The sequence below is a fragment of the Ahaetulla prasina genome, chromosome 13 (genome assembly GCF_028640845.1).
Source record: "Ahaetulla prasina isolate Xishuangbanna chromosome 13, ASM2864084v1, whole genome shotgun sequence".
In the NCBI taxonomy this organism is placed as follows: domain Eukaryota; kingdom Metazoa; phylum Chordata; class Lepidosauria; order Squamata; family Colubridae; genus Ahaetulla; species Ahaetulla prasina.
In genome coordinates, this window is record NC_080551.1 from 15,346,037 (window position 1) to 15,361,103 (window position 15,067).

The 15,067-nt window shown below is 42.8% G+C and overlaps 2 protein-coding genes across 3 annotated transcripts in view; one reads left to right on the forward strand and one right to left on the reverse strand.

Moving 5' to 3' along the window:
* The window catches only part of CEMIP (cell migration inducing hyaluronidase 1), a 179,317-nt gene extending 173,774 nt beyond the window's left edge, over positions 1-5,543 (forward strand). For both annotated transcript variants that reach the window (XM_058155770.1, XM_058155769.1), the window contains one exon: positions 202-5,543. In XM_058155770.1, coding sequence (XP_058011753.1) covers positions 202-329 — 128 coding nt within the window. In that variant the 3' untranslated portion in view covers positions 330-5,543. The remainder of the gene's footprint in view (positions 1-201) is intronic.
* Positions 5,544-5,776: 233 nt separating this feature from the next.
* Positions 5,777-10,846, reverse strand: MESD (mesoderm development LRP chaperone). Its single transcript, XM_058155774.1, has 3 exons — positions 10,646-10,846; positions 8,403-8,635; positions 5,777-6,927 (listed from the first exon to the last, which is right to left on the reverse strand). Exons 1-3 carry the CDS (start codon positions 10,805-10,807, stop codon positions 6,669-6,671), a joined length of 654 nt encoding a protein of 217 aa, XP_058011757.1. The 5' UTR covers positions 10,808-10,846; the 3' UTR covers positions 5,777-6,668.
* Between the last annotated feature and the right edge of the window lie 4,221 nt (positions 10,847-15,067).

The following is a 15,067-nucleotide window of genomic DNA, read 5'->3' on the forward strand; positions in this document are numbered from 1 at the left end:
TACACCGCCCTGAGTCCTTCGGGAGAAGGGCGGTCTATAAATAAAAATATTCTATTCTATTCTATTCTATGATGATGATTCATGCAAATGGCCTCTGAGGTGGCTGAAATATACTCTCTGCAGAGTATTGGTTATAAATATTGCCCCGGATTGTTTTGTTTTTTTCTCACCGCCCGCTCTTGTTTATTTATTTATTTAAAGATAAAATGGCTTTTGTCGGCTACAAGGGCACTTTCCAGCCTTTCTGGATCAAGCTGGAGACCGATGAGGAGGCCGTGAGGATCTTTCAAGCGCTGCCGGTTCCTGTGGTCAAGAAAATGAAACTCTGAGGAAGCGTCTCCTCTTTCAAAACGCCCTCCAGAGGAAAAGGATGAGAGGCACAGTGGCTCTTCTAAGATGTAATATATTTTGTTGCTGTACATAAGAGAGAAGTTACTGTAAATAAGCCTTCGCCTTGAACAATCCACATTCCTCGACCGAATGAGTCCACTTTGGTTTGATCCGTTTTGATTAACTAAGAGATTTCCCTGAACTGCCAACAAGTTCAGGGCAACAGGTCTCATTTTCGTCTCATTTCTACGAAGCCACCATGGCCACCTCGTGATTTGATTCGTGGGTCACTGTGGTCCTGAATTAATTGGACGTACGGAAGATCCTTCTTCTTCTTCTACTTCTACTTCTTCTTCTTCTCCAATTCAACCTTTCACTCGTCTTGAATGTTCAAACGCAGACTCAGGAAACATATCCCATTTTTACGTGGTACTGCTGGCTTTGTAAATAAGGAAGTGTAAGCTAAAGTCGATGTGCACAGTTTAGCAAGAACTACCCAATGTCAGAGCCCGTCAGTTTTGCTAGGCTGGTCAATGGGCGCTGCAAAGGGTGGACGAGAGGGGAGTTTTACAGACGGAGTTTCATGTTTCATTCAAATACTAGAATAGCCTTAAGCTTTACTGATTACATTAAAGCTATTACTGAGATTGGTGGGAAGTCTCACACAAGACAATGAGGATTCAGTCTTAGGAAATTGTGCTTTATGAAACAATTACTCTGAATGTTACAGGATATATTTGGCTAAAGAGGAAGGCCTGTCCTTTTGCCCAGCCTGAAAGATGCTACTTCTTCCCTCGTACGCATATTCGAATAATTGAAACTATATTGAGCTATGGGCAAACAGGGTTATGTATACGTTCCCAGCCCCTGTTCCTGGATCAGAAAGTTTCAAACTTCAACAGCCATCAAAGCGGGAATATTGTACAATAACGATAGTCCTTAAGGGCGATTTCAAACAAGAATCTCCAGCCTCTGCCCTTCTGTACAGGTAGTCCTCGACTTACGATCACAACGGAGTCCAAAATTTCTGTTACTAAATGGTAGTCCTCGACTTATGGCCACAATGGAGTCCAAAATTTCTGTTGCTAAGTGAGACATTTGTTAAGGGAATTTTGCCCCATTCTACCACCTTTCTTGACATAATTGTTAAGTGAATCACTGCAGTTGTTGAGTGAGCAACATGGTGGTTAAGAGAATCTGACTTTGCTTGTCAGGTCACAAAGGGGATCGCATGACTCCAAGACACTGCGGCCGTCATAAATATGAACCAGTTGCCAAGCATCCAAATTTTGATCACGTGATCACGGGGATGCTGCAATGGTCATATGTGTGAAAAGCGGTCGTAAGTCACATTTTTCGGTGCCGCCGTAACTTTGGTCACTAGACGAACGATTGTTAAGTCGAGGGCTACTTGTAAATTAAGAGTGACATTTTAAGGTTTCTGCTATTCAACTCACCATTTATGTTCTATGAACCGTGACTTTTCCAAAACTATATCCACAAGTTGTAGATATAATTTCGGAAATTATGTCCACAAGCCTACATTCAACAGTCAGCTTTACATGATCTTTTGTTTTTTTTGTGCGTATGTCAGTTCAGATCTTTTACCCGAAATAGCTGGTCCTTTTTCGGAACAAGATGTATAGCGTTTTGTATATTTTCTAAAAAAAACAAACAAAAAAACTGATGGGGGAATGATATATTTATTTATTGCAAAGGCACTAAAAGGGTTATAACGGAAGAGAGCAAAGATGTTACAAGGGGGAGGAAGGGGGAGGTTGCCAAAAAGTTAAAAAAAAAAGTGGGAAATACTCTCTTTGCAGTTGAAATTTTTTAAATGGCCGCAGATGTGGCACCCTGTCTCTTGGCAGAAATCTTTTTTTTTTTAGTACGATAAACCTCTTGTTTCCAAATGTTTTCAATTGCAACTTAACATTTTGTGGTTTGGAATACACAATTTATTGAAATAAAATTTCAGTGCAATTTGTCGATTGTTTATCCCGGTTTGGCGACTTTATGATGCTAAAATACTAAGACACCTTTCATCCCATTCACTACTAGTAAAAAATGTGTTTATTTTTTGTGCTTGATCTATGTATAAAGGTAAAGGTTCCCCTCGCACATATGTGCTGGTCATTCCCGACTCTAGGGGGCGGTGCTCATCTCCGTTTCAAAGCTGAAGAGTCAGCGCTGTCCGAAGACGTCTCTGTGGTCATGTGACCGGCATGACTCAATGCCAAAGGCGCACGGAACGCTGTTCCCTTCCCACCAAAGGTGGTCCCTATTTTTTCTAGTTGCATTTTTTACGTGCTTTCGAACTGCTAGGTTGGCAGAAGCTGAGACAAGTAACGGAAACTCACCCCGTTACGCGGCAGTAGGGATTTGAACCGCTGAACTGCCGACCTTTCGATCGACAAGCTCAGCGCCTTAGCCCCTGAGCCACCGCGTTTATATATATAAAACATCCCTTAAAAAGCTTTTTTAAAAAAACCTAACATGCCAGAGCAAAAGTATCAAGAGCGTTTCTCACCATTTGGGTGAAGGACAAGTTTAAAAAGCCATCCAGAGTCATCTTATAGGGAAAATAAGCAGCATAAAATTTAATAAAGTAAACAAGTAAAAAAATAATAAAAAGCTGCATTCTGGGACCTTCTTCCAAGCAGTTGGTGAAAATATGGAATACAACCCACAACCTTCACCCTGGTTCTATGTAAACTACAGTCCTATTCACTGTTTACTTAGATGTGACTCATCTCTACATTCCAATTCCCAAACAGTTAAAATTCCCTTTGGTATTTTAAAGCAATCTACATAAGCAAACTCTTCCCCAATCTTCCTGGTCTGTGCCCCTAATGGAAAAAAAAAATATTTTGAAAAACAAAACGGCTAAAACGTTGCCGAGAAGCAGCTCGTATTTCCCAACAATGACGTCCCGTTAAATCCTCGCTGTGGCTGGATTTGCACAACAGGCATTGCTAGAATATGGTACTATCCTGGTTTGTACGTCACCATCTTATGCAAGCCTAAACAACTGGGTTAACTTGGTGAATTTGATTTAGTCAACCGTAGGCAGAGAAGCAGAGAAGCTGGGTCAACGCAAGCTAATACAGATTTTCTATTTATCTTATGCTTGCTCTCCCTCTAGTGGAGTTCTTCAGTCTAAGCCAGGGGTCTCCGACCTTGGTCCCTTTAAGACTTGTGAACTTCAACTCCCAGAGTTTCTCAGCCAGCTTTGCTGGCTGAGGGACTCTGGGAGTTGAAGTCCACAAGTCTTAAAGGGACCAAGGTTGGAGACCCCTGGTCTAAGCTGGCAAACATTTCTGAGCTCTCTCAAAGGTGCTTCTTTCCTTCAAAAGGCAACTGGACTGTTTTTTGCCTTGAGGAAGAAGGAAAAAAAAAACATTTCACTTCTCATCCAAGAAGCTTCATCAGTTTTGACAGCAGGGGGGGGGATCAAGGATAAAATGAATATGCATAAAATAGGTTAATAGCTCTAAATAGTGACCACATGATCTTTGACCCTGGAAGCTATTTATTGGTACTACCTGTAAACAAAAAAAGGCTGATGCTCTTGTTATGCATTTCATAATATAGAAAATAAAGTGTACAGGTAGTCTTAAGTTTTAACAACTGCCTTGCTTACTCACCTTTTCGTACCGTTTCAACAGCGATGAAAACGTACCATATTTTTGGAGTATAAGATGCACTAAAGTATAAGTCGCACCAAGATTTCAAAGAGGAAAACCAAGGGAAAAAAAAAGGTTTTAGCCTCCCTGCATCCGGTTTTTGCCCTCCCCGGCCCCAAGGAGAACTCTGCAGGCCTCCCAAACCCTGTGCGCATCCTGTTTTTGCGAAAAACGGAACATGTGCGGGGTATATGTGTTTTCGGGAGGCCAAAAATGGCCGTATTCAGTCTATAAGACACACCGACATTTCCACCCTCTTTTAAGGGGGGAAAAAGTGTCTTATACTCGGAAAAGTATGGTAACTTTACATTCCAACTTCATTTTGTATTTTATTCCAATCTCATTTTAAATTGTTTTTATCAGATTTTAGCAATAATCTGTGTTTGGAACTCTGCACTTGGATATGGCCTATGGGCTAATCAATAAATTATGTATGTTATGTAACTGTCCAACCAATCCTTACCTTTCCAACCATCCCAGGTCTATAAAGCAAGGGAAAGCTGAAGGAAGATCATAAGCAGTAAGCAAATGACCGCTTCTTTTAACAACCAAGTTGCTCGTCCCAATTATGATCGCTAAACAATGACTACCTACATTTCCACTCCTGTCCCCTTCAAATACGTTGGTGCCTCTGTGCATCTCTCACACCCCCAACATAGCTTAAAGAACTGCAGGACAGGCAGAGAAATCTTCATTAAAAGTTTGTACATTTAAATCACTATCGAGATTCTCAATCATCCAGGTCATGGTTGTCACAAAGGTACTGGACTTTTTTTTTTTCTTTGAAAATGTTTTGCTTCTCATCTAAGAAGCTTCTTCAATTAGAAGAAACATTTGCAAAGAAAAAACCAAGAGAGCCCAGTTGCTTTTTTGGAAAAAGCACCTTTGAGAAGTTTGCACATCTATTTCAGAAATTTGTTGGCAGTATGCCACTTGAAAGCACTTTATGTATTCGTTAATGTGTTGAAACTGCTTTTTTTGGCTACCTTACATCACCCCATTTTTCCTTCCCTCGGTGAAAACTAATTGATAAAAGTTTTGTACTGGAACTGAGGATTTGGAATCTCATTTCACAAATAACTCCAAAATAGCCGACAATAAATTTTATCTGTCATGCAAATAAGCCATCAGGCATCTTTCTAAATCTTGCCTAAATCTTGACTCATGCTGGGTCTCAAAAAAAACCCCAAAATAAAATACAAAGCCCAAGTATTTTGCCTTTCTTTAAACAGCACCATTTCATCCACAGGATAAATCTTTTAAACTGCTGTCACAAAAATGCACCTACTTGTCCTTGTTCTTGCAAGCCGAATGCCAGAAAAACTCTTTTCAAAACGAAATCAAGAAGGGGAAGGGGAAGATGGAAGGAGGAAGCAGATGAATGTAACATCAAGGAATAAACAGTAAATTATCACTCCAATCGTCCTCCGAAGTTCAAAGCAGCAAAGCTTTTATAGAACAACCTTGGCATGTAAAATGTCAGTTTGTTAAAACAGGCCTAGCTTCTGGAAGAGATTTGCACATTACATTAGCCAGACTTCAAAACAAGCACATTTCCCTTTTTTTAATTTGGCGTACAGACAGCACCACCATGTGGATAGTCTGAGCTGACATCAGATACCACTGTAAGAGAAGGAAGGATGGATAAGGAATTCCAAACAGCAATCTCTTCTGAAAAAAATTATAGAAATTTATTGAAGTTTTGGCGGAAGCATTCATACAGACAGCAACTTTTCCTTAGTTATATTTTTTTTAAAAAGAAAAAAAAACCTGCCATGGCTGTTCCAAATATTGCACATTTTCCATAGCATTGAATATAAAACTGTTAACAGCAAACAAAATCCAATACAATGGCCACAAACTTGAACTGAACTTTTTCGGTTAACGTTTTAGAAGAAATCAACACAACCTGCGATATATCCATTCGCATGGATATGTTTATCCACAGAAAAAAAAGTACTATATTCCCACAAGTCTTTTCTTTTTTTTTCTTTTTTTTGCCATCAATTGAACTGCATCTGTGACCGTTCCTCATATTTTATACTACTTCGATCAATGGAGAAGTAGGTCAATCGATTTAGTGCAGCAATCCTCTAGCCTTATTAGCTAATTAACAGAAAGTTTTATTTCCATTTCGGTGCGGAATACTGGATTATCAGTATTTTAAGAGCAAATCAATTTAGAAACCTTCACTCTGGATCTGTTTTGGTATAACCAGTGACAAATCTCAAGCTACGAATTTTAAGATGCAATGAAAGGGTACTGTTAATTTGGATTAAGCAAAATATTGGGGGGGAAAAAAAACCAACTGCCTTTTAAGTCTTGCTTTTCCTTCTCCCAATTCTTTCTGAGTCATCTGCGAGACCACCTGTAAGAATCAGCTCTCCAAATGGAGAGCCTCTCACACACCCTTCTCATCCCCTGGACAAAGTCCATAATACTAAACTGATAGGGAGTTGAGACTCAATAGTTGATTGAATGTAAGCAGCCCACAGCCATTAACCACCGACTTTACCGTTTCTAACTGAATGCCTCTCATTAATAAGTAAACTGCTCCCTGAACCATTAATACTTTGAAACTTTGCAAAACCAACTCTAGTTTTCTCTTTCTGAAATGTTCTAAACCTCTCTGACAGTACTTCAGCGCATTTATCAAAGATCATCTTTTCCTCTGCTTGCACGGTTGCTGTCTGTAACGGTTCCAGGTTTCACCTCTGGGTCTTTTTTCTTGAAGGATTTTTCAGGTTTCAGTTTATTTTTTTCTTTTCCTCCACCTCCTTTACCAGGGTAGACTTGACCTTCCAAAGTGACATCTTCACATCTCTCTTGATTTACCAGAAAGTCTTTGACCTCCCAGGCATAGCTTCCATCACGCAGCATAAAAATGGCACGGTTTGAACCGACAATGAACCTGGATTTCGGAAGATATTCAGTTAGTCTTGGCTAAACTCCTACATTTCAGGAGGCAGAAATATGGTTATATGCTACCCAGTTACTCTCTGAGAGATAAAGGTAAAGTTCCCCTCGTTCCCGACCCTAGAGGGGAGTGCTTATCTCCGTTTCAAAGCCGAAGAGCCAGCACTGTCCGAAGACGTCTCCGTGGTCATGTGGCTGGCATGACTCAACGCCAAAGGCACACAGAACGCTGTTCCCTTCCCACCAAAGGTGGTCCCTATTTTTCTACTTGCATTGTTTACATGCTTTCGGACTGCTAGGTTGGCAGAAGCTGGGACAAGTAATGGGAACTCACCCTGTCACGCAGCACTAGGGATTCGAACCACTGAACTGCCGACTTTTCGATTGGCAAGCTCAGTGTCTTAGCCACTGAGCCACCGCGTCCCTCTCTGAGAAATGGGTGGTCATAAATATGACTAATAAATAAATCCAGAATCTGGATAGATGTTCATGTATTAATTAGCACATCTGCATTTTAAAAAGTAAATGGTGCTCAAACGTGGATTTATTCTAGCATACCATACTTTTATTCCCTTTTTAAGACTTTTTTCACTGGTTTAAATGGAGCCTTATATACAAGTTTGGAATCAGATAGATAGGAAGCTATTTCAGCAAGATTGAGTGTGATGACATAAAAGCTACTACCACACACACACATACACACACACACAATCCAATGGTGCTTCAAAGTAAAATACTGAACATCCGTATCAAACCTGTGAAGAAATAGTATTGTCTGAATAACCTAAAACAGACCTATAGCAGAATTGGATTGGTGTTTAAAATCCAACTGCAATCAATACCGTAGGTTGGGCGTATTATGTATGACCTCACCCAGATGCAAAGAAATATATTCATTTCACAGAAAGTGAAACAATCAAGTGGACAACCCTTGCACCAAGGTTTGCTCTCCAGAGAATGCATGCAGGTTTCAATTTGATCAGAGAAAAAACACTGCAAAGAGGAAAACTAGCTACATGCGATAATGTATGGTGTTATACATGGTAAAATACTGCATTTACCTGGAAGATGATTTTCCCCCTCCAAATAAATTACTTCTTAAAATGTGAGGATCAGGTTAAATATATTTCAAGTAAAGTACAGATAATCTTTTGACTTACAGCCATAATGGAATCTTGAATTTCTGTCACTCGCGTGACGAGGCCCAATTTTACAACTATTTTTGCAGCTATCATTAAGCAAATCCATTTATTCTTAAGGGCATTTTTTTTTTGCCAGAAACTGTCAAAAAACATTATAAATCGTGGTCACCTGACCATGGAACACTGCAACCAGCAGTAAAGATGAGCAATGTTTGAAACGGGGCATCACTGCTGTAACTAGGAAAATGCTATCTATTTTTTTTTTTTAAAAAAATCTCCAGTGAAAAGAAATCTAAGCAGGTAATCACACGACTCTAGTGGGTTTTACCTCTGTACGTCGTAATTGGCATTGAACAGGCTTCCTTGCCACAGGTTTGTAATTTGCTCCGTCTCCTTCTCCGTTGGCTCTCCTGACACCGTGACAAACATCATGAGAGTTTTCCCCTTCTTGGTCATTTTCAAGATGCTCTCAGGCTTGCCCGGATCGATCTTGGAGAAGTCGATGGGTGCAGATTGGCGCTTGTGCTCAGGAAGATCTCCTTCCTCTATATCATCATCCTCCTGTTTCCGAAACAAAACGGGAACCTTGAAAAGATAATCGCACCATATTCCAGTTTCCCCCCAATTTCCCTTCAAATGTAGAAGGTTATAATTACCCATGGCCTCAGCCAACCAGAGATAAGAGTTGAAAACCCAGCACCAGATTTGGAGAAGCTGTCCTATTCTAAAATAGTCAATTCTCTTATTTTTAATTAATGGCTTTGTATCTCCTGTCCACCTCCTTTGGCCACCTAATGAGAAAGGAAGGACTCACTGGAGAAGAGCCTAATGCTGGGAACAATTGAGGGCAAAAGAAGAAGGGGACGGCAGAGAATGAGATGGCTGGATGGAGTCACTGAAGCAGTCGGAGTGAGCTTAAATGGACTCCAGAGGATGGTAGAGGACAGGAAGGCCTGGAGGAACATTATCCATGGGGTCGTGATGGGTCGGACACAACTTCACAACTAACAACAATCTCCTGTCTTAACCTGAAGCATGGGGGGGGGGGCAGCAAACAGGTTTGAGAGAGATTAATTCTTGAAATTGACTTTTGTATTTTATTTTATATGCCGAGTCTGTAAACGGGGCTGTAAAAGCACTACGAAGGGGTACGTAAGTCTAAGTGCTATTGCTGATCTGATCTCTATAGCCACCCATCTCAACAAGCAACTGCAATTTTGTTTAGTCGGCTGCGTGCCACCCAAAATGACACAAAATGCCAAGATGGGGCAAATTGAATGAATACGTAAAATGCACACATTTAATTGAACGCACCCTCCCATTTTTAGACCGCCCACATTTCCCACCCACCCACCCACAGTGAAGCAGGACCTGGAGATGAATGAATGGATTGCAAAAAGTGACCACAATGGCCAGATCCACCCAACACCCCAAACCCAGGATGGCTTATTAGCAGGACCCAAGGGCCGAAATAGTGCCACACTAGCCTTGCTGAAGATCCAGGCTTATTTTTTTTAAAGTTTGGGTTTACCACACTGGGATATACACACGTTATCTGCATTAGCCAATTGTGGCTTATTGCACTAGCTAGGATTGAGGCTGCTTAGTAGAACCAAGGGAAGCCAAGCCTCGCTCCTAAGGGGGGGAAAGGGCAGTGGGGGCTTCTAAGAAGCTTCCTCCCCCTCCTCTTCTTCCTTCTCCTCTTCTTCCACCTTCTCTTCCGTCTCATCCTCCTTTTCCTTTTCCTCCTCTTCCTTTTCCTCTTCCTCCTTTTCCTCCTCTTCCTCCTCCTTCTACTTCTCCTCCTCTTCCTCCTCCTTTTCCTCTTCCTCTTCTTCCTCCTCCTCTTCCTTCTTTTCCTCTCTTCCTTTTCCTCCCCCTTCTCTTCCTCCTCTTCCTCCTCCTCCTACGTCTCCTCCTCTTCCTCCTCCTTTTCCTCTTCCTCCTTTACCTCCTCTTCCCCTCTTCCTCCTTTTCCTCTTCCTCCTCCTTTTCCTCTTCCTCCTCTTCCTCCTTTTCCTTCTCCTCTTCCTCCTTTTCCTCCTCTTCTTCCTCCTCCTCCTCTTCCTTCTTCTCCTCCTCCTCCTCTTACTTCTCCTCCTCTTCCTTTTCCTCTTCCTCCTTTTCCTCCTCTTCCTCCTCCTTCTACTTCTCCTCCTTTTCCTCTTCCTCCTCTTCCTTCTTCTCCTCTTCCTTTTCCTCCTCTTCCTTCTTTTCCTCTCTTCCTTTTCCTCCCCTCCTCTTCCTCCTCTTCCTCCTCCTCCTCCTTTTCCTCTTCCTTCTCCTTTTCATCTTCCTCCTCTTCCTCCTTTTCCTTCTCCTCTTCCTCCTTTTCCTCCTCTTCTTCCTCCTCCTCCTCCTCTTCCTCCTCCTTGTCCTCCTCTTCCTTTTCCTCTTCCTCCTCTTCCTTCTCCTCTTCCTCCTCCTCCTCCTCCTTTTCCTTCTCCTTTTCCTCCTCCTCCTCCTCCTCCTCTTACTTCTCCTCCTCTTCCTCCTCCTCTTCCTCCTCCTCTTCCTCTTCTTCCTCCTCCTCCTCCTCCTCTTCCTCCTCCTCCTCCTCTTAGCCTATACCTCCCACTGCTCCAACAGCCGAGCCATGTCGGCATCGTTGTAATCCCGAATGTCTTTCTTCTTCTTCCCCGGCTTGTCGGAGCTCTTCTTCGGCTCCTCCGCAGCCACCAAGCAGGCGCAGAGCACCACCGCCAGGAACAGCCACCAGCAGGCCGCAGCCATCTTCTCCCGCCCACCTCGGAAAAGGAGCAGGAAACCAAGGATCCGCCCGCCCGCCCGCCCGCCCGCCTGGCGGGGAGACCTCTGCGCAGGCGCACCAGAGGCCCGAAACGAGGAAAAATCGAGGAGGCGCTGGGCGCGACAAGCGCTTTTTTAAACAAGGAGCTTTTACAAGTGAGGCAGAAGGAAAGGGGGAGGCGGACTGTACTACTTCGGATTCTAAGGGGGGGAGGGATTTTTTTTTATTATTATAAACACGCTTATTTGATTCCTCTCGTTTTCTTCCCTTTAAAAAAAAAAAAGCAAGCAGAAATTCAGTTTTCACTACACCCTGAGATAATCCTAGGCAAGCGTCCCAATCCAAATCTTGTATAAACTTCCTTGGGAGAAAGCTCCTTAGCATGCAAGCATGCAGGTGGTTTATTTCTGAATCCACATGCTGGGAACGGAACGGCCAAACAAGTGATGAAGTCTGCTATTTAAAAAACAAACAAACACACACACATTTTTTTTTAATTTTAATTTTTGTATTACACTGTCAGGAAGTCGGTTCGCTAAACACTGGCGGGTGCTAAGGTTTGTTTTCTTTTGCCGGTCTTTGTATTGATTGACTTCCAAGTAGCTTGCAACATATTGTAGCCTTTTCTGGGATGGAAAACCCTAGGGCAGGAGTCTCCAACCTTGGCAACTTTAAGACTTGTGGACTTCAACTCCCAGACTTTTAGGAGTTGAAGTCCACAAATCTTAAAGTTGCCAAGGTTGGAAACCCCTGCCCTAGAGAAAAGCACTATCAGGTACAGGTATTTCTGCATTTGCAACAGTTGGTTTACTGACTGTTCAAAAGTTACAATAGTGCTGAAAAAGTGACTTATTCTTTATTTATTTATTTATTTTGTCACAACAATATATGTAACTATCATACAGAAAGGTTATATAGTATATAAAGGTATAAGCATACCTTTATATATATATATGTAGGTCTTTGGTTATTCGGGTTTTCTCCCGCGTAAAATTGGAAGTGTCTTGGCGACGTTTCGACGGAGTCTCATTCGTCATCTTCAGGCTTCAGCTTCGTGCTTCTGGGAGCAATGTGTGATTGCAGCTGTTTCTTCCTTTTTAACTGCTAGTGGGGGTTTGAACTGATTGGGTGGGAGCTTTGCTGTGCTCTGATTGGATGTGGGTTTTTTTGTGCTCTGATTGGCTGGGGGTGTGTCCTGTTTGGGTGGGGGCTTGGTTGTGCTCAAATTAGTCTGAGTTGCAGGGGGATCTGAGCTGGTGAGCTGCACTGCTGCTGTTTGGCTTCGTGTTCGTGGTCGTGCTACATCTTCGTAGTGGGTGTCAGTCTGCTGCATGTATGGATTGGAGGGGTTTGAAATGGCTAATGTTGCAGCTGCGGTCTGGCTTCTGGTCCTTGGTCGTGCTTCCTGATCAGTGTGGGTTTGGGTGTGCTTTCTGGGTGGATGTGTGGTGGTGACATCCTGTGTGGACCTCGTGAGTGTGGGTCTGGTGTCATTCCTCGTGTTAGGGACACGTTTGTCAATAAGGGCAGGTTTCAAATGGCTGGTAGGCGGGAGGTATCATCTCGTTTGTTCATGCTGTGTGGGCGTTTTCTATCTCGATGGCTTCTCTGATTATTCTGTTGTTAAAGTGTTCAGTTTTGGCGATAGTTCTGGTCTTTTAAAGACAATATCGTGTCCTGTGACTTTAAAGTGTTGGACCAGGGAAGAAGTTGGTTCCTCTTTTTTGGATGAGTTCTTGTGTTCTTCAATGCGTGCACTTATTCTTCTGTTGGTTTGTCCAATGTATGTGGTGGGGCAGGCGGTGCATGGGATTTCATATACTCCTTGATTTTCTAACTCAATTTTGTCTTTGGGGTTTCTTAGGATGGTGGATATTTTTGGTTTGTGCAGAATGCTGTCTTGATGTTATGTTTGTGGAGGATCTTGCTGATTCTGTCTGTGGTGCCTTTTATATATGGGAGGAGGGCTGTGCCATTTTCTTGCTCTCTGTCTTGGGTTTTAGTGGGGGGTTCTTTTTGGATTAGTTTGGTAATCTTATTTCTCTGGAATCCATTGGATGTTAGTACGTTTGTGAGAGTGTGTAGTTCGGTTTTTAGGTGTTGTTCGTCAGCTAAGCATTTTGTTCTAGAGATGAGTGTCTTGGCTACGGAGTTGATCTGTGCTGGGTGGTGGTGTGAGAGTGCATGCAGATAGCGGTTTGTGTGTGTTTTCTTCTGGTAGATGGTGTGTCCTAGGGAGCCATTGGGTTTCTTGTAGACTAAGACATCTAGGAAGGGAAGTTGGTTGTTAACTTCTGTTTCCATGGTGAACTGTATTTTGGGGTGTAGGCACGAAGCACGAAGCTGAAGCCTGAAGATGACGAATGAGACTTCGTCGAAACGTCGCCAAGACACTTCCAATTTTACACGGGAGAAAACCCGAACAACCAAAGACATATATATATATATATATATATATATATATATATATATGCTTATACCTTTATATACTATATAACCTTTCTGTATGATAGTTACATATATTGTTGTGACTATATATATATATATAGCTTTGTTTTCTGAGGTTTTCACGGTGTTTGTATATAGGTCTTTGGTTGTTCGGGTTTTCTCCCGTAAAATTGGAAGTGTCTTGGCGACGTTTCGACGAAGTCTCATTCGTCATGTTCAGGCTTCAGCTTCGTGCTTCTGGGAGCAATGTGTGATCGCAGCTGTTTCTTCCTTTTAACTGCTAGTGGGGGTTTGAACTGATTGGGTGGGAGCTTGGCTGTGCTCTGATTGGATGGGGGGTTTTTTGTGCTCTGATTGGCTGGGGGTGTGTCCTGTGTTGGTGGGGGCTTGTTTATGCTCAGTTTAGTCTGTGTTGCAGGGGGATTTGAGCTGGTGAGCTGCATAGCTGTTGTTTGGCTTTGTGGTCGTGCTACATCTTCATAGTGGGTGTCAGTCTGCTGCATGTATGGATTGGACTCTGGCTCAGATATGTAGACGACACCTTCATAATCTGGCCACACGGGAAAGAAAAACTTGACAACTTCCTCACACACCTCAATAGCCTACACCCCAAAATACAGTTCACCATGGAAACAGAAGTTAATAACCAACTTCCCTTCCTGGATGTCTTAGTCTACAGAAAACCCAATGGCTCCCTAGGACACACCATCTACCAGAAGAAAACACACACAAACCGCTATCTGCACGCACTCTCACACCACCACCCAGCACAGATCAACTCCGTAGCCAAGACACTCATCTCCAGAACAAAATGCTTAGCTGATGAACAACACCTAAAAACCGAACTAGACACTCTCACTAACGTACTAACATCCAATGGATTCCAAACAAATAAGATTACCAAGCTAATCCAAAAAGAACCCCCCACTAAAATCCAAGACAGAGAACAAGAAAACGGCACAGCCCTCCTCCCATATATAAAAGGCACCACAGACAGAATCAGCAAGATCCTCCACAAACATAACATCAAGACAGCATTCTGCACAAACAGAAAAATATCCACCATCCTAAGAAACCCCAAAGACAAAATTGAGTTAGAAAATCAAGGAGTATATGAAATCCCATGCACCGCCTGCCCCACCACATACATTGGACAAACCAACAGAAGAATAAGTGCACGCATTGAAGAACACAAGAACTCATTCAAAAAAGAGGAACCAACTTCTTCCCTGGTCCAACACTTTAAAGTCACAGGACATGATATTGACTTTAAAAGACCAGAACTATCGCCAAAACTGAACACTTTAACAACAGAATAATCAGAGAAGCCATTGAGATAGAAAACGCCCACACAGCATGAACAAATGAGATGACACCTCCGCCTACCAGCCATTTGGAAACCCGCCCTTATTGACAAACGAGTCCCTAACACGAGGAATGACACCAGACCCACACTCACGAGGTCCACACAGGATGTCACCACCGCACATCCACCCAGAAAGCAGACACAAACCCACACTGATCATGCAGCACGACCAAGGATCAGAAGCCAGACCGCAGCTGCAACATTATCCATTTCAAACCCCTCCAATCCATACATGCAGCAGACGGACACCCACTATGAAGATGTAGCACGACCACAAAGCCAAACAACAGCTATGCAGCTCACCAGCTCAAATCCCCCCGCCGCACAGACTAGACAGAGCACAACCAAACCCCCCCCAACACAGGACACACCCCAGCCAATCAGAGCACAAAAACCCCCATCCAATCAGAGCACAGCCAAGCTCCCACCC